This window comes from Pseudoliparis swirei, chromosome 1 (genome assembly GCF_029220125.1).
Source record: "Pseudoliparis swirei isolate HS2019 ecotype Mariana Trench chromosome 1, NWPU_hadal_v1, whole genome shotgun sequence".
Lineage (NCBI taxonomy): Eukaryota > Metazoa > Chordata > Actinopteri > Perciformes > Liparidae > Pseudoliparis > Pseudoliparis swirei.
In genome coordinates, this window is record NC_079388.1 from 12,990,146 (window position 1) to 13,010,086 (window position 19,941).

Here is a 19,941-nt window from a genome sequence, read left to right on the forward strand (position 1 = left end):
CAGAATGAAATATCTCAACAACTACTCGATGTTTTTTTAGCACAGATGTTCATGTTTTCTAGATGATGGATCCTTTGGTGATCTCCTGACCTTTCCCTCTCGCACCACCATAATATTTGCTTCAGTTGTATTGATATTTGGATTTAAATAATTTCAGTAATGCATCTATAGACTATTATAGTCTTGTTCAAGAGCAACATTATTTGTTTTAAGAAATATTCTGTATTCATGACACTTTTTTGAAGTCAGTGATTTGAGAAATTGTTACCGTTACCGCAAAATCCCCAAAAAATTCTTCATAAAACTATGAATTCAGTAGAATTATTACACCTACTTCAGACTTTTTTGAAAACATACCATACATTTAAATGTGAATGCTGTTTACATCATGTTTTTATGCCAGATATCCTCATTTTCGTATAAGGAAGAAAAACAGCAACAAAGCCAAATTATGATTTTTTTAAACTTGCAATCTTAGACGCAACAAAGATGAAGGATGACGATTTGTTCATTGATAACTCCACTTGTATTCTAAAAGTAATAAAACCATCCAGGTGTCCTTCACAAGAATAAAAAACTATTCTAAAGCATGTAATACTGACAGATCCAGATGTACATATCTCTCTCTTGTGGTATGGAACTTGCAGAGACCAGCTGAGTGACAAGGGTAACAAACATGATCCTTGAAAGTGACCAACATGGGATTTGTTGGACCTCTGACTGACAAGTGGTTCGCGGGTGAGCAGATGCCGGTTGATGAATGTAGAAATGGAGAGCCGGCTGGAGGCTTCGAAGGGAAGCTTATTTTTACAGAGCTACAGGGTCACATTCCTCCCAGACACAGACTTTTAAATCCTTCCGGAGATGTAAGAGCGCGAGGTGTGACTGGATAATGGAGTATGCCGCGTATGTGTCGAGTACGTCGGCCTGCATGGGAGGAAACAAAAGCCCTCCTTCATTTCTCAGCCATCTTCCGTCACTAGAACAGAGCTCCCGGTGGGCAGTCAGAGGGCGAATACCTCCGTGTATCAAGCCCTCTCTAAAGCTGTGGCAAAGTGCCGAGCTGCCCCATACCACGCAACTCTCCTCCTCACCAAGACTTTAATCTTCATCCCCCTTTGATATCACAGACTGAATCTCTAATGTGGGAGGAATGGAAGGAAGGATTGAGAGCGGTAGAAAGAGGGGGTGGGGAGTTATAGGGGAATATGGTTTTCCAAAACGGTGTAATTCTTCTTTTTTTATGAAGCTGAGAGATGTATTCAAGTCTGAAGATCAGACGGTGTGGGGCTTTTTATGTTCTCAGACGACAGTGAGAGAAGGAGCTGAGGTTTCCCACGGTGGCCTGCTCCGTGTCACCCGAGGAACTGAAGGAGCTTTGCCTCTCGGTTGGAAGTCTTTCTGAACTGGGCTTGGTTCAGCGGAAGCCAGTCATGTCCCTTGATCAGTCTGCAGATGATATCTTCGATTAAAATGGCACACTGTTATACCTGTCTATGGCAGACAGGCCATTACATTTTGTTCTTTTTGTTTTAAAGCTTCATATAAATAATTGAAGTACTTGCTGAGTCGCATTCTGTCGTTAATAAAGTATCAGGTGTATCAAGTGTTTAACAGACCGTAAAGTCTGCTGTGTGTAAAATGTCACAGATCATTAACAGGGGTGTACCCCAGAGGAAATGACATATTTTCTCATCGATGATCTCACTCGCACATTTGCAGGTAGATTGGAGGCCACACGGTCAACACAGAGTCACGATGCCCGACTCGCGGTTTGTCTGACCGCACTTGGCCCGATGCCCCCTCGCTCCACTTTGCGCCTATTTGCAAACCGACAGCTTGTAAACAAACTCGGTGAAAGAGGTCACGCAACACCCACTTCCCCCTCACATCCCCTCTTCATCCCTGTCATTCCTTATTTTGGCGGGTCGGTTTAGGTTTGTTTGGAGAAATAACACAGCAGACTCCCACCTCTGGAGAGTTAACTACAAGGACTGAATATGACTTCACGGAGGTATACCTTTCCCTCTTCGTGAATGTTCCATATCAAGCCATGTATGTGTTATATTGCACAGCAGTATTCTTGTGCTAGAATGAATCTGGAGTAATTAAGCTTTTTGGGACCTCTTAAACTTGAAATAACAGATTATTTAGCCACTTGAGGGCAGCAAAAACAAGCAGTGTACACAACACTGACGTTACACGTTTATTTTTAGCTAACTTTGCTAATAAAAGCCTGTTTTCCATACTCATGTGCTGGCTTGGCCTTTCGACTAGGATTTTGCATCTCTATTGGAAAAGGATTACCCGCTAAAAGGTGTGTCTTGAACGGATGATGCAGTTATCTTGAGTCGATGACTTTAAAAAGCAGCAAGCTGCTCTATGGCTGTACACTATTTGTCAAAGGAGCGGAGGTAAAAACGTTGACAAACACATTTAAATTCCTATGAGAATTTAAAAAAAATGTTCCTTATTATATTCATTTAAAAATATTATATTATGAAGCAACACAATCAGGAAATATTAGGTGTTCATCAGCCGTAATCAAGGACTGTAGCCTACGGCTGAAAGAATACAAAACAGTAACATTGTCATGGTGGGATTAGGGTGGACCCAAATGCACGACTCATGAGACAATAATGCAAATAAAGATCCTTTACTGAGAGCGTCATCAGGAACGGAACAGACAGAATAATCAACACACTGTGGAACGCTCGAGGGCTTGGTCAGAAAACACAAGACAATCTGGCAGAGGACAAGTGAGGGAACCTAAGTAGACAGGGACTAATGAGGGAATGGGCAACAGGTGAGATGGGCATGAAGACCAGGTGAAGGTAATGAGGGACTAACGAGGGAGTGATCAGAGGCAGGTGAAGGGAGTTGGACTGACGAGATGGGAAGCAGGATCTGGAATGACATGATAGTTAGAGACAGGATGAAAACAAGTAATACAAAAAGGAATGTGTGGAGCTAAACTGTTACAAAAATAAAGGAGAAAGCATCTTCTCCACCCATCAGCGAGACGTCTTGGAAAATAATCTGGATGTTTAGCTGCTGAATGCTCCACTATATTCACCAGCTCGTTGAGGAAACTGTGTGTCCGCTGAGCAGGTGGTAAGCAGGACGCATTCAAAGCTGCCTGCTGCACACAAGTAGTAATGTGATCTATTCTTGATAAACAAAATATGGCCTACTTTTAAAATGCAGAACAGCAGCTGTGTCATTTAGAGGTTTCGAGGTCTAGACAATTTTAAAAAAAGAACTGGTGCACATTGAGCCTGTAAATACAACATCACCATGCTCTCTGTCTGTTGATTTATTTGCTATGGACAGGCTCTAGTTAAAGGAGCCCGGCCTCCGCTGCCTCTAAGTGTCGCTCCATCCTCCCCCCAACGCTCCTCTGGTGTCCAAGGATGTGTGTCATTCTCATGTCTGTGGTGTACGTTTTATTCCTCACTAACTCTCGTATTCCTCCCACCAATTCTCATGTCCTGTCCAGCTGCCAAGTGGAGACAAAGACGCTGCTTCAGCCCTCCTTTGTTCTGGTGATTATCGAAGCGAGGGTCCATCATTCTAAAATAGCTCCAGACTCCAAAAAATGTCCCCTTCTTCTGGCTGCCAGGTTGGAGATAAACGCATCCTGAGATAAACACATCAGTCCTGAACCATTCGATGCATGCCGGCTGATGGAGCCTCCCTCTGTCTTATCATAACCTCTCCAACATCTGCTCCGTCATGCTAGTTAAACTGATATGATCTGATTTTATGCACGGAGCACAGATTTTTTTAAAGAAAGAAAAAAGCGTCTTCATTCGTTTCTGTATTTCTACTTAATTTCAGACGTTTGCTGCACGCAAACGTCTGAATGCATAATGAGAAGGTAATTACTGCGTCTGGCCTCGCAAAGGTTGCATCTGCTGTTTTATTGGCTCTTGGCAGCGCTGCAGGATTTTCATGAGGCAGGTGAACAAGGAAATAGAGTTCATTCAACACTATTCAACGATCCGAATGTTTGTTTATAAAAGCTATTTTTTCCCTCCTTCCTGATGAACAGCCCTCAAACTCCACATATTGGGGAGTAGACCAGAAACTTTTACAGCTCATTAACGGTAAATGTGTCCTTATTTTTGTGTGTTTACAGCATTAACATTGCAAATGATTCCTTTTCTCTAAATGTAATCATACTGACAGTATAGAGTCTTTCATATTTTATTCTTGTGTGTTTGGTTTATTGGTGCTGCTACTTGTAATGACAAATTTCCCCTTGGGGATTAATAAAGTATATATCTATCTATCTATCTATATAGCATGGAGGCATTTCAGATGGCCTTAAAAGTCACATCCAGAGTACTGTATATAGTTTACTGTGTTGTTGCAGCCAGTTTTTGGTCCCCGCTAAACGATCTTAGACTGACCATGTCATCGCCCCGCCCGCCACTTTTATGTATCTTGTCCCAACTGGAACATTCCTTTGTGTGTCTCTGATCACCTCTTGATGACTGCGCTATGGAGATAAGAGACGGAGACAGGGGACGGACAGATCTGGTTTTAATATAAAAAAGGAGCCCCGGTGAAATCAATCGCACATAAGGGAACTGAACAGGGAGTCACCCTGATCATGATTAGTGTCAAGAAAACGGAGGAGGTGTTGACAGGACAGGGGGGGGGAGGTCAGAGGGAGATATAGGGTCAGGGAGGGAGAGAGACGATACGTTTTGAGGGAGGAAATATAGACGTAACCCCTGTACCTATGGCGTGCTTCCTCTGTCCTGCTCCACGCCTGGACTGATTTATACCTCATCTCTTACTGCGTCTCACCTCCCAAACACCAATGTCAAACATCTGCTCTTCGACCTCGGCCTCTGACTTGTCTGGGATAATAATAATAGGTGTGATGGACGGCCAAGACAGCTGCTGAAGTTATTTGTACCATTGTGTGAAGTTGATATAACATGTACTCTGTGGGGAAAAAGAGCAAGCAAAACCTTATTAGTGTAAGCTGCGTTTGCAGATGTGAGTCTATTATATTAGCGGTGGTCTTCCTGTTGTCTTGGTTCTGCTGCAGCATCTTATTCAGCTACTTTTCTTTGTGGTTTCCTCCTCCTCACTGCACAGTGTGGTTATTGAAACAACACGCTGTGCTTTTGGCAAAGCGACTTGTTTCTGTTTGCTTTTCCCTCCTTGATATTTAACAACGCATGTCAGGTCCACACTGACTCACGAGCAAATTAGCAAAACAGCACGCTCGCTACGTCTTCTGTCTACAATCAGGAATATCTCGGCTAATTACTATAAATAATCCAAATATGATTTCAGCTTCTTTAATGAATATGTTGGCTGTTGCTGCCAATATATATTGGCGATATAATATATACATTTTTTTGGAAGTTAATTGTCATGATATTGTCAAGTTGACACACTGGTCTGTTTCTAATTGACTGACCTGGAGAACACATTGTACTTCCACAAGGGGATGTATCTATTTCTTGATTTTTGTTTTCTCCTGTTATGGGTTACTGGATGAACCAGAACCAATTGAGAGCATTTGCTGGTTATTATTATTTTTAATTATGTTTTTTGCTCCATTGTATTTATCATAAAAAGGTTTCACTGGTCAATATTAATACTTGTGTACCAAATGTGAATCGATCCACATCTAAAAATAGTCTCCAACAGTTAATTCCTGCTTGAGTAATATTTGTGAAAGAACAGAATATATATATTTTTATTAGTTTTATTTTTATTATTAGTTTTTTTATTTAGACCTATTTTTAAATAACTTACACCTTCAGCTGGAGCAACACACATAATTCATGGATTGCTTGTTCTAAAAATAGTTGCATGAATATGGACATGTATGTATTGACAGTTTTGGGTCAAAGTGGTTATTTCTCAACAGGACAGCCTCTATATTCTACAGCTTCAACGTCAACAGATTGTTTATCCTAAAGCTGTCTGGCAGTCCTATAATGTCATTGTCTTGACAACTTTATATCAAATTGATCACAAGAACATGATGATTTAATCTGTATTAAGGCAATTACACTTCTGCTATTGTGATCATACATATGTATGTGCATTGTCTGCATGTGCTGTTCAATGTACAATACAGTATTTCTTTATGATCTGCAGGCACACAAATCCCACAGTGATACAGACCCTGACTCAGACAACCAGTAACATGCAGTAGTGTGAAATAGGACTGGGCATGATCCCTTCCTCCCCTGGCGAGAATCTGACACTTCCCAGAGCTTCTGGTACCGTCTGGTCTGACCGGTGCTGCTCTCTGGTGGCTCTTAGAGCCTTCATAGGGCCTGGCGTGAGCCCTCTGTATACGACTCCATATTGCATTATAAGTGAGGGATGCCTGGACATTGGTAATGTTTCCTCTCCTGTACAATACATCTGTGTTTGTGGCTGTTACACAGCTTTTTTTTATACCTTAGCTCCTATATATTTTGTTTCTTTGAATCTTACATCTTAACATTATGCTAACAACTGTATTGACATCATTTCATACACACACTCACACATATGCACCGACTCACAGAACCATGTTTATACAGCCCAGCGGAGAATTTTGGGAGGTGTGAGGCCAGAACTGGCAGTGTCCACTTACGAAGTCAGCGCTCGTAGCTCGCTGCTAATAAAGACTTGCATTGATCCTGATGGGTGGGGTGAGTTTCAGCGAGAACCACAGTCAGAGGGGGCTATGAACTGCATGTAAATATGTATGCACGAATGTGTGTTTGAGCTGCTTTGCGGGCTCTTTTCAGCTGGCTCGGTCTGGAGGCTGAAACACCCTGCTGCTTTAAGTGAGTGATAAGTCAAACAGGGGCCAATCAACAGTTCATTTTCCTCAACTGTGATTCAAAACCCTCCAATTAATTTTCTTATAAAACACACTGTGAGGTGGAAGGGGGGACAAGCGATTTCGGAGCACAGAGGGGCCGTCTACCCTCTAAAGCAGAGAAAAACATGGTAGGAGAGTGACGGAGGTCACACAGGCCTGATATCCTCAACTATGTTCGATGTGATATAAAGACTGCAAATACACACACACACACTACACTAACCCTTACCTTTACACACTATTGGAGAGACAGCAACATATGTTGGAGTCCATTATCTCACAGCATCTCTTCATGTCAGCCCATCCCTCATCCTCTGATGGCCCTGTGTCACACAGTCTGAGTCCTTGAGCAACAGCAGTTTAAACACTGTTGACTGTTGAGTGAAAGCTCCAGGCTTCAGGTTGGCAATATTAATTGCAGTAACTCAAAGCTTTTCTTTTGTCATTTACTGAATAATTACCCTCATGTGTATTTATTTATGTATTTATTGTTTGTTCTGGTTGCAAAGGGAGGCTAACTTTTGAAAGCTGAAAAGTGCTCTTCCTAAAAATGGAAGGGTGAATGCATGCATCCAATAAGATGATCATTGCTGCCTTGGTCTGGTATAACCAATAGTGTATGGTGGTTAATGTCAGCTAATGTTAAACTTCAAATATATATCTCTGGTTATTGACATGAATGAATCATTTTAGTATCCAAGAAAACTGAGGCCAGTGTTCAGCCACTTCCTTTATTTGTGGTGGCTTAGGGTCTTTATATAATTTTTTTTTTTAACTCATTCTTTACACATATATATATATATATATACCAATTTTGGTCATTTTGCCAGTGTTATACTATATATTACAGTATTACATAACATATTCTACTCAAAGCTAATTTATTTGATGTTATATGACACCAATATATAAATATTTCCTATGAAACACATGCCTCAGTAAGACATGAGATGAACTGTGTTTCATAAATTGGCAATAGAGAAAAGAAAAACAGTATCTCTGGACGTTTGGGCTTTGTGCCATATTTGTATTAATGCCAACCACAAAATTCATCACTCTTAATCCAGCAAAAGTCACGCAGCTGATACTATGGATTTACAAATTGATCGCTCAATACTTTAAATAGGAATATGCCCCAAACCCTAGGGTGGGATTTCTCTCTTCCTGTTCTGTTGTTGGCTTTTCTGTCATCTGTCCTGCGGCCTGTGCCAGAGAAGCCCGTTCAGATGGAGCCTCGTCAGTCCGCAGCCCAGTAGCCTCCAGCACGGAGGTATTTCAGCTCCTTCGGGGGGATTTTGACCAAGATTTCCTGCCCCTTATTAAATTATAATCTCCCTTCTACTGCTTTCATTCGAACAGAAAAATAGGCCTCCCTTTCTGTTTTGCTGCCAACTGATGTGTGTTCCTGTGCATACAAGCGTGAATCTGTTGCAGCTGCCAGCGGAAGGAGTTCACGGGATGATTGGCGGGGCGAGCATCTGAACTGGGTCAACAGGGAGCTCAAGAGCTCACGCTTTTACTTTCTGCTCCCCTTTCATTTTGTCTCCTCCATCTCTCATGTCTTTCTCTCCGGCCTGTCGTAGCGACTTCATGTCTTCTTCATGGCTACTTGCCCTCCTGACCCCACCCCCCTTCCGTTCACGGTCAATCAGGCTTTTCCTCTGTTTCTCCCTCTTCTCCCGTCTCTCTTGAAACAAGTTTCCCTCGGTGGTAGCCTCTGACGACGTGATCTGTGTTAGCTTAGTGTTTTCACGGAGCGTCAAACTGTGGAATCATTTGATAGAAACAGACTACAGAAGATTCTTTGGGTCTTTTCCCTCCTGGAAGTCAGCCCCAGCTACGCGCAAGCTTGAGATTTTTCCCAGTCTTGGCAGAAAAGAATGGAACAATTTATGGTGTGCAATTGTTCCGGATTTAGTCTTCTTATTTCAGCGCCCCGGAACATTTCTCACCTTTAATGCACTGAATCGTAGATAAACCCGCGTGCACACACTCCACGCGGTCTTGACTCGGCGCCACAGCCGGCGTTGCCTTTTGGATGAACTGCCACCGTGAATATTTTGGACACTGGAAATAACGAAGCTGTGTTCGCAAAAAAAAAAGAAGAAGAAACTTGTTATGAGCAAAGTCATGGTTCCTTTATGGTGCCGATAGCTTGTGTGGAGCTCTTTTCTTTGTCTCACTTGCAGTTTCTTGTGTGTTCTCTGGCCTGTGTGTTGACGGCAGATTTCAGAGGCCCCGTTCTGGCACAAGCAAAGCCACCCAGCCAGTGAATTGGGAAAGGTAACAGCTACTTGGAGACATGGCACTGAAACACGAGCCGCAACGGAGACCAAGCCCAACCCAGCACATTAGAGCCCTACAGAGTCCTGCATGTGATCCCTGATCCTGCTCAGCACCAGACGATCCAACTGATCACCAACTGGATATAATCACATCAGGCCTGTAGAGCTTTGGATATCTCCAAAGGGAAAATACACAGGGCTCTCAAATAACCAAAATACAAAAGAGTTTGGAGATAAGAGTTAAACTGTGTGTTAATGTTCTGTGACATGAGTTTTAAAAGTTAGCATGCCCATAGCATACAATCTGCAGCATGTCTTTAGCTAACGAGTAAAACATTTTTGTCCGGTGTTAAGAAAATCCCAGAATATTCATTCTGCTGGAGACATGGTGCTAGTTTTAAGTAACATAGCAATGCTTTTCTGCTCTTTATTTATTTTGTGGGATTGTACACTTGAGCAACCCCAAACCTGCGTGAGAACGTGAAAACAAATCCTCATCCTAATTTTAGCCAACCAAATCCATCAGAAGTCACTTTTATTTATTTATGTGTGAAATGGAAAAATAATTGTTGAAAAAATAACTATGAATTGCATTATAATTATAAACCGACGATGTAGTGTGCTAAATTCGAAGCTGAAGCAGCAGCTCACTTCACGTTGGCCCTGCTCACTCCTTCTTTCTCCCATTTCACCTTTTCCGTTCATCTACCTCGACATTTGCTGTTATGTTAATTAAGAATAACAGAGACCTGAGTATATGTCAGTACCGGTGCAATCACAGGGTGAACAAAAAGAACCGTCTTGCTTGGCCTTGGCAGCACACAATAATAATCTTCACACCAGCAATGAGCGGCGTGGAGAGTGGTAGGCTTAAGGAGGAGAGGCTAAGAGGAACAGGAGAGGGAGAGAGAAGAGCTGAGGTTGCCAGTCGAGGCCTACGAGGTAGGAACCGGGCCATCATTATGATTTGCATGACATATTACTGGCTAGTCCTCTGACTTTTCTGAGGAGAGGTCATCTCCACAGTAACCTGTGACACACACAGTTGTCTTTATGGTTGTTTTTTCCCAGTCCATAAATCTACATCTTTCTAGTAATTTCAAATTCTTCACTTGATGAGAAAATGATACAAAGCCATGCAACGTCAGTCTTTTGAGATGGCTTCACACTTTTTTTGCTCCGGAAAGGTGGAAGCTGATCACCTTTTATGAGGATATTTGTTGTCCTCTTTCCTTTTAATGACTTAATCAGCCGCTTCATATCGAGTGAAAGTGCACCACCGGGTCAGCCAGAAAGACACCGCCGTGTCTGTCTGACGGCAGAGTCACTTTCGCAGCTCCCCCAGACTGCAACTGGTGTATTGTCTGGATGTTTTGCAGACTTTCTATCCATGTCCCTTGGCTATATCTTGATCTGAAATGCCTCACTGAAAGATGAGGTGATAGAGCATGAATCGGTAAAACAGCAGGGGAGCCAGACTGAATCATACATTGTAATTAATACGCTTTCACTGGCCTGAAACTGTTCCTGGTCGGGGTTTAAGAGCATATCAGGGTCACCTTTTCAAAACTCACATGCAACCATAAATGTGTGACGTCTTCGTATTTAATAATTAACCTCACTTTGACTGCTTCATACCTTTACCCTTGAGGACACACACACACACACACTTCATATGCACAATACATCAGCCCTGTCTTATGATTAGCACGTCTGCTTATGCACTTAGATAAGTGCCCAGGGGTATTTAACGTGTTCTTCTGAATGAAGTCATCAAGGAATGGAAACCCTCTCTCCGACCTCTTCACTCATTTCCCCTCTCCATGTTTTCTTCGCAACTCGTCTCACCACCGTGCACTTTACACCCCCCATTTCCTTTTTACTCTCACTCGTTCGCCGCGACCATCTCTCAGCCCTTTTCTCACCCGCTTCAACCTTCAGGGATGTTAGAAAAACACAGCCCTGCTCCACAGGTACCATTTCCTGAATTGATGATTCTCTTTGACTGTTTTATGAGGTTGTTTTCTTTCTTCTCCCCTGGAGCAAAGCGAGGCCTTTTTCAATCCTGTGCTCAGTTCACCGGTGGTAAATTAATGACTTTCATCTCCTATTTTGCTTCTTCCATTTCTATGACGGACACATTTGAAAACCGAGACACCCATGCTGTCATGCTGTTGTACATGTTGGAATCCTCCGGTGAGACACGGTTGTGATTGTATTCGCCTGCACCTGCGCTTGAGCAGGCAAGCATCGCATGCGTAAAGTGAAAGAGTGCCATTCGTGCCACCTGCTCTATGAATACAATCATAACCTTGTTTTTTTTATGAATACATTTTGGAAACTGGCTCCAGGGATTTAATCCCATTTAGTCATTTAGCGAGTTTGGTCAATATGTGATGTGGTCAACCATCCAATTCATCTCAAAGATGTTGGATTTGAAGTCAGGGCTCTCAGTGTGAGGCCGGCTAAGTCCTCTCATAACAAACTGATTTGATGAACTGGCTCTGTGCGTAGAGCCATTGTCATGATGAAACAGGCCCTAACTATTGTCTTAAATGTCTTTGTATCCTGACGTTAGCTATTGTGTGATTGATTAAGCATTAAAGTGATTTAACAAGTAAAATGCAGAACATTTCTTAATTGTCAGGATCTGCTGCTTGTCTTTATCATATGTAAGAGTTAACTAAAGAAGCTTTGAGTTCTGGTCAGACGATACAAGCAATTTGATGTCAAGTTTCAGATTTAAGAAGATATGATTATCATTATGTTGTGATATTTCATTGGTCAGACAATTACTCGAGTGAGAGAATGGAAAAATGTTGTATATTATAGCGTATGCATGTGTAAATGTAGAAACGTACACATCATGTCTCAACGTTGAACACATTTACAGTATTTCTAATGGCTGCATTATAATTTACCGATGATTCAGTTTAAACACTCCTGAGGAACACAGGGGCTTTTATTGTGGCGACCCAGAAGGGACAATATTTCCCTGAGAAGCAACCAAACAAACTTCGTATTTGCACCGTGTTGAGTAATACAGGGTGCATTCAAAGCCACATACAACTGTGACCACTACTCAAATATGACGCAGTGAGCCGAAACCACGAAGGTGGAATGGTCCAAGTGCCACTCAGGCTTAAGGAGGGATTACCTCATTGGAAAGCAGGTGATTTTCTAAATATAACCCCACACGCTCAATTTCCTCCCGTCACACACGCCCTCAAACTCGGGAAGAGATGTGTGGCTCCGGCCGCCAGCAGGTTGTGTAACTGTTGCGCTCACTTTCTCTCTCCTCAGCGTTTCCCTCAGTCTGGTATAGAACAAGGCGCTCACACAGTTCACTGGTCAATGGAGCTCTGTGTTGTCTGGAAGAGATGCGTTCGCAACGCTCCGGCCTGTTTGTGTATGTGTTAAGAGGTTGCTTCATGTTTGCAGGTGCATGTGTTTTTACTGTGAATCTGTAAAATCCATTCATACTCAAATGTATAAACTACAGTTTTAATAATAAACCACTGATGTATACATTTGAGTTATTTTTAAAAGAGTGCCTCCTCCTCTTTAGTGCTGGCAATTCACTCCGTCCGTGAAAGAGAAGTCTCCAACAATTTCTTTGCTGAATTTACAAGAGGGTTTGGTAAAGGAAGCTGGTCACCCCATGCGGCTTCATGGTTAACGGTCAGGAATGGTTATGGTCATGGTTGTGGCTCAGGTTTGTCAGAATCGGACGAATCAGCTAAAATATGTGGTCAGGCGAGACCTGTGGTCGTGACCAAACTATTTAACAATCATGGACCTCGGTTGTTGTTGAACCATTTGGAGTTTTTGTAAAAGCTGGTACGTGATGATTGTTCCTTAATGATACAGAACCCTCACTCTTGGTATACCTATAATCTCTCCGTGGCACGTGGTTTCGGAAATGCCTGTCAGTCTGGATCCACACACGTACCACTTAGGGAAAGTGAAGGCAGAGCACCTTCAACCTCACCTCCCCAGCGCAGTTGATTTCATTAGCGGAGGGAAGTGTGCGTGTGCTCGGCTCGCACTCAGCCGCCGTGTCTGTGTCTCCCGTCTGAGCGGGCCACTTGAGATGCTGCTGAGTTTGGGTTTTTGGGTTTGGAGGCTGTTGAGTCGTCTCTGCGGCTCGAAGCCTTCGCAGATTAGTGTTTCGGTCTCGTTAAGATGCCATCCAACACATAAATTGGGATGTCTGCCCGTATTCATTATGTGGACTCGCCAACATGTGTCTTTGTATTGGAGGGTTGGCTCGGATGGATTTCTGAACCGACCCGGCTGGCATTGTTGCCTCTAATCTTCATCAATCTTTTATTACTGAGTCACTGCAAACCAAAAATAGTGCAATGTTTGTTTGTGTTTCTTCTTTCTTTTATACTACAGCTGGACAGCACACTGAGGCTTCAGTAATGTTTCATTAAAATACCGCAACATTATTAGAGCCATTACAATGTATCAGAAGAAGAGCTCCGCTTTAAAACGAACCTGTGGCATCTCAGGCTGTATTTGATGGTTTCCTAAAATCACCGTTGTTGATCTGCAGTGGCAGTACTCTTTGTACAGGAGTCAGACGGCCTGTCTTCATCTCCTATATGAACACATTGTTCAGCTGCAGGTTGTGAAACCACAGCAGCAAGAAGATCACCTGCAAGAAAGTGATGCAAGAAAGATGCAAAGAGACAAAAAAACAACCATGAATGAGATCCTAAATGACAACAACACAACGCGAAACAACCAAAAAGAGAAACAAAACCACAACAAAGAATGACGAAATAAGAACTGTGGGAGACAAAAAGACAACAAAGACAGACAAAACAACCAACGAAAGACAATACAACAACAAAGTGACACAACATTATTACAATAAAGCACAAACCAACCAAAAAGACAGAGCCCGGGTTCTAGCTGTTATGTCGGAGAGGTGGGGGCCTTTCACCCATCCATCTGTCCATGCATGTGCATGTCAGACACAGCGTAGTTCTTTAACAGCTGCTGGAAGTTGGACCAGCAACGTGTTGACTGTAAGAATGTCATGATGGAGTTGTCGGTGCGGTCAGACTCTGCCTGACTTCCTCATTAATGCTTCTTTGCTGCTCTGCTCTTTCTTTCTTTGTGTATTTTTGGATCTGTTACCTTGATGTGTGTGGGGATTTCTTTTTTCAGCTCAATCTGTTTTGTATAAAGTGTCACTTAGTCTGCCAGACGAGGCTTTTTCACTGTAAGTCTGGATGCTGCTCGTGTTTAATGACTGAGGGAGGCTTCGATTCACCATGAAACCCGGGGTTTCGTCTTGGTTAGTTTTGATGGGACCAATCCTTATGGGAAAAAAGGGGGGAAGTTAACGAGTTAAAGCATTATATCGAGACACCCGCGTAACCACTTACCAGAGCTATATTTCGCTCCCATGCACCCTCAGAGTGGGTGTTGTGTTCCGTGGGTGTTCTTGTGTGCGAGCCTCAATCCAGCCGTGGCTCATGGTGGTCAACCAGCAATGATTGCGTGAGATTGTTTCACAACGTCTGCACAGCTTTCAGAAGGAAAACATTTGAGAAACAGATTGCGCAGGTCCGTGAACTGCCTGTCTGCGTCTGATCCCTGGTCATGCACGGCTTCTGGGTTTGAGCGCGAGTCGCTGTGGTTCTTGAGAGAGTTTGACGCCTGCAGAATGGTGGGCATCCAGAGACAGTTAAATTACATCTGCAACAAAACCGCAGACCCCCAAACCAGACGAGCTTCCCTTCCAGCCAGCCAGCAAGTCGGCCAACGACCATACACCGATACTGTTCTCTCTTTCTCCTGTTTAGTTATTTTCATATCTTTGCTATTCTCATTTTGCATGGATTAAGCAAATTTGAGATGTGCAACAAGCATTAAACAGGTACCGCAGACACACACACACACACACACACACACACACACACACACACACACACACACTTATGTTTAATGACAACAACAAAAAACAGAGAAACACTTCGGTAAATGACTTGAGATGAGAATTTGACTACCTGGCTGTGCGGTTGCCAAACAATCACAGTCGGTAGAAGCAAAGCTGTAAAACAGACGTCATCTCTGCACACACATTGTTTCATAAGTACGTGTGACTTGAAGTCTGCTGCGGACTCCCAGATTACTCGCGGTTGCTGCTTCCAGTTAACTACAGTGTAGAATTTGGTGTAATTTTCTAATGAGAAAAAGTCAAATGTATGATAACTTTCAAATGAGAAAAAACTTCTCTTCGGGTAACTGCTGTTCCAAGAGTGAACTCTGCTGTCAAAGTCGCAATCCAAACTAAGTCCATATCTGCAGAGACGAGCACACACACCCCGACACACACACACACACACACACACACACACACAGACAGGATGAAATGAGTGTTATATGAAGCAGGGAAAATAAGGGAAGGGGTAATGAGCTAGAGACCGACTGCAGCAGCCTCCTCCATCTCTTTGGCACTTAAGAGTTGCACTTAATGCTGCTTCATATTAATGACCCAACATAAGTAAGAGGTGGTAATCAGACACTACATTTGCCGGAGTGATGAAGTGTATCTCTCTCTCTCGTGTCTCATTTGGTTTGTAGAATCTCACCTGATATTGGTGTGACTTTGCTGTCAGTCTATATATGACACTGTATGTCAGTTAAATCCTAAAATACTGAAGCAGGTTAGAGATAAACTTGCAGTTTCTTTATTTTGTTACAGCTATGGACCACTTTATCTCATGTTCACACACTTTCCGCGTATGCATGACATTTTGGGCAATAAAACAGGAGCAGGCTGAACCTGAGATTCCATTTTTCATCCCACATCATCACAAAATAACTGCTGACAGTCATCAGTCCAAAAACGGCTGACAAAAACAGCTCAGTGGAGAATTCAAATGGAAATCGAAGCCATTTTCACACATAATTTCACCATATGGACACCTACAGTTGCTCACTTACGATACACAAACACACTAACCATCCTCTGGTGGTTTCCTGTTCGCACCTGACCACGGTTGTGCAAACATTTGGCAGAGGGAGATGTGGTCATTTCTTCCTGAAGTAAATTAAAGTCAACAGATCTGCTTGCCGCAGGAGAGACATGTGGGCCAAATATTAACCCAACCAAATACGTACCGCATGCAGTGTAGCAGCCGAGCAGCTCATGTTTGGACATGTGAAAAGTATGGGAACAGTCCAGTAATGGAGGTAGTGCCTGTCTTTAATATGAGCTGCACAAAAGGTCATTCATGCTTTAGGAGATGTCATCCAACCTTTAGTCCATTTATATTTGGGGATTATCTTGCTTTCCCTCCTTCTACTCAAGAAGCATGTTCCCTCTGCTTCCTTGGCTTCCTAAATGTCTGTGGCTGGCTTAGGTAGGACACACAATGTGTGTAGACAGACAAACTAATAAATCTAAAAACTAATATTCACTGCATAACATATTTGATATCGGGGTATTACTTCACATTGCTTGGAGCAGTGCAGTTCACTCATTTCAGCTCATAAACAATGAATGCAAAAACATTCAAAAGGGGTATATTACCTGGCAACTTTTAAGAAGTTCAAATGTGTTTCCACAAATGTTTGCTATTGTATGGTATTTAATAAATGAGGAAATGCATTAAAGCATGATGGAAAGATTTCTAACTGACAGCATTATGATGGGTGTAAACTCCACATCAGCCTCATCCCATCATACTCCTGTTGATTCCCTGATTTGATTATAAACTCCAATCGAAGATAGAAATATTCATATTTTTTAAAGATAACTCCTAGTCATATTGAGCACAATAACAAATGTGGACCTCTTTTCTGTTCTATTTCTTCCTCCAGTTGTTTTTGTGTGACATCTGAAGCCTGAGATGCTCGTGACCATGCTGTTGGCTCCTGCCTGTGTGCTACTGATGCTGGGAGCGCGTGCTCTAGCTGGAGGCTATCCCCCCATGGCCCACATGAAGTACATGCAGCCCATGATGAAAGGGCCTATCGGACCCCCGTTCAGAGAAGGCAAGGGACATTACGTTGGTAAGTAATCCATGGGATTATGTGCGTCTCTTTTACGTCAATGTCTACTCTACATACACTGTTTGCTTTGAACTCTGCCGGCCAAAAGGGCCACTCACATTTCAGCAACAGTCCATCATTTGGAACTGATTCAAGGGGATTTAACCCTATATTATTGAGCTACGCTCCTCAGTATGGCAATTTTGTATCTGATAAACTCTAAAATTAGCAACTCTCTTTGACCCTTTGACAAGTCGCTGTGTCTCTGATATTAATTCAAGTGTACACAGTAGCCAAACTATCGTTAAGTCTTGATGTTTATGTAAGTTATTTCAAATTGAATAGTTCCCGACTCAAAGTCTACATCTTCCGCCTGAGACTGAAAACACATCTTTTCCGACTATATCTGGATTAAAACACAGATTTGCACTTCAGTGGCACTGGGATGGCACTTATTGTGGTGCTTTTGTGGTTCGACTGAGTTGAGGAAGTGTTGCTTCCTGTGTTCTTGTTGTTCTTGGTTTATACTCTAGGTTGAAATGCACTTATTGGAAGTCGCTTTGGATAAAAGCGTCTGCTAAATGACATGTAATGTAATGTAATGTAATTTCCTGCAAAGTTACTTGTTCCAACTATCTGATCCACTGATGTGGATCTAATGCAAGTCCTTAAGAACAGAGATAGAACGACGACCTCGGAACAAAAGAAGTCTCCAACGTTGCAGTTCAATCTGTGACTGATGTTGAGACCCTCCCAGGACAGACTTGATCACTAAAGCCACTGGTTTAGTGGCTCTCTGCAGGCAGTCAAAGGACTCACTGAAGTGTGCGTCTCGTTGCCCTGCGGGTCCGACAGCTTTTGGCAGCTTCTCAGTTGAGGCCTAATGGAGGCCTGATTGCCCACCGTTTGCTGAGCTCCACTTGGCCAGAGGTTCTTCCTGCCATCTGGATGCTGTTACCCCGCTGTTTATCAATTATTCTTCAGCTATGTGATGAAGGAGAGAGTGTGAAGGATATAAAAATAGATTGTATAAAAGGCTCAGGAAAGGGGAACTGGGATATTGAGGGGGTGATAATCATCCTGAAAAATGTGTCCTTGCTGTTATTGCCATCATGATCAAATTGTACTCAAACTACCAATACCATTTGTTGGTCATAGAAGACGCGCCATGTGTGAACAGTGGCCCCCTCTTTCAAAGCCAAGTTCAAAGCAAACGACGGGCATATTTTCATTGCAGTGCCATAATAAGATGTTGGACAAAGACAGATTCCAGAAGTTGAATTCAGAGCAATTATACTGTTCATGTGTTGCAGTTAAATTCCTCCAACAGAAACATCAAAGATTTGCAAAGAGAAGTTATGCTTTGTATAAATTGGATTTCAAAAGTGTGCTAGAAACAAGATTAAGATTGGAGGAGTGAAATGTATGCTCCATGTGGCTCACATGAATACAAGGCCTTGACTGCCACCCAGTGGTCTCATGTTCACATTGCATCAACACTGAAATAGTTCATAAATTAATTACATTACATATACTGGAACTATCAGTTCAACTCTAACAAAGATACATACATGGGATCTTTAGATCTAATGTATCAGCTGGGGTATTAGAATGTGAAAATACACTCAACTTTTCCAGAAATGTGTAAAATAATGTCTGTGATGTTATTCAGAATGTGTGACGGAATATAGCAGTGGTATTGTACTGATCATATAAAACAAACAAACCACAGATACAACATCTCATGACTCAGTATACAAGTGCAGTAACTCAAAAAACATGTTCTGTCGTTCTGTGGAATAATAGATGTTTAGAGAAAAATTCATGGAAAGACTATAAAAAACCTTAGCAAAAATCTAAAAGCAAGACATTTTTTTGAGAAGAAGTCTCCCAGTCATGTGTAAAGGTTTTCTTGTGCAATCACAAGCAGTCAGTTGGCACTTCCCTGAGGCTTGGGCACTCCCGTAGGTTTGCTCTTACAAGAGCAGAGTTCAATAAATTCAGTGACTCTGTCAATTTAAATGTATTTGAAAGCACAACTTAAGTCATCTGGAGAGAATCGTACCGAAGAAGCCATTATATCCTCTCAAGTGTGAAGCACCTTATTTCCTCTCTCTAGGTGATTTATTAAGGCACTCTACAGGAGCTAAACAAACAAAGCTGACGGCAGAATGCTCATTACACACCTGAACACAACGTTTCGGCTGGCACCCTCGCTGGTATAGACAAACTCATAGGTTTTATGTATTATCGAAAGGATATAAAAGTGATTACATCTGACATATTACAAACACTGTACAGTCTGGTAAATAGGTGAAAGGTAAACCTGGAAGTCAGTAGGCAAAATCATCACATTAACCCACAGATTTCTTGTTAATGTCAACACATCTTAAAATAAACACTGAAAGTGTAAATGGTGTCATACAGAATGGCAAACAAAATAATTCATTTTTAAAAATTGGTATTTTGCTAGAATGTTGATTGCACCTATTTTGTATGACATATTTTTCATTTTCCATAAGGACATGATGCAGGCTTATCACATGCCGAACATAATAATGTGTACACACACACACACACACACACACACATCCCTAGACTCATTCAGTACTATGACCCATGTGCTGTTTAGTGTGTTACGCTTTTTTTTTTATCATCGTGTTGTCAAATGATCTCAAAGAGGCTGCATTCTCATTAAGTTCCAGCAGGGGGAAGTAATGGTCTGTGGTTACATTTGGGGAAATAATGGGATTTTATGATTTTTATTTCCCTGCAAGTTTATTATTA

The 19,941-nt window shown here is 42.2% G+C and overlaps 1 protein-coding gene across 1 annotated transcript in view; it reads left to right on the top strand.

Moving 5' to 3' along the window:
• col8a2 (collagen, type VIII, alpha 2) overlaps nucleotides 1-19,941 on the top strand; it is a 46,197-nt gene that overhangs the window by 18,068 nt on the left and 8,188 nt on the right. The window contains exon 2 of the mRNA XM_056418055.1: nucleotides 16,984-17,175. Within this exon, the coding sequence (XP_056274030.1) occupies nucleotides 17,013-17,175 (163 nt within the window). The 5' untranslated portion in view covers nucleotides 16,984-17,012. The remainder of the gene's footprint in view (nucleotides 1-16,983; nucleotides 17,176-19,941) is intronic.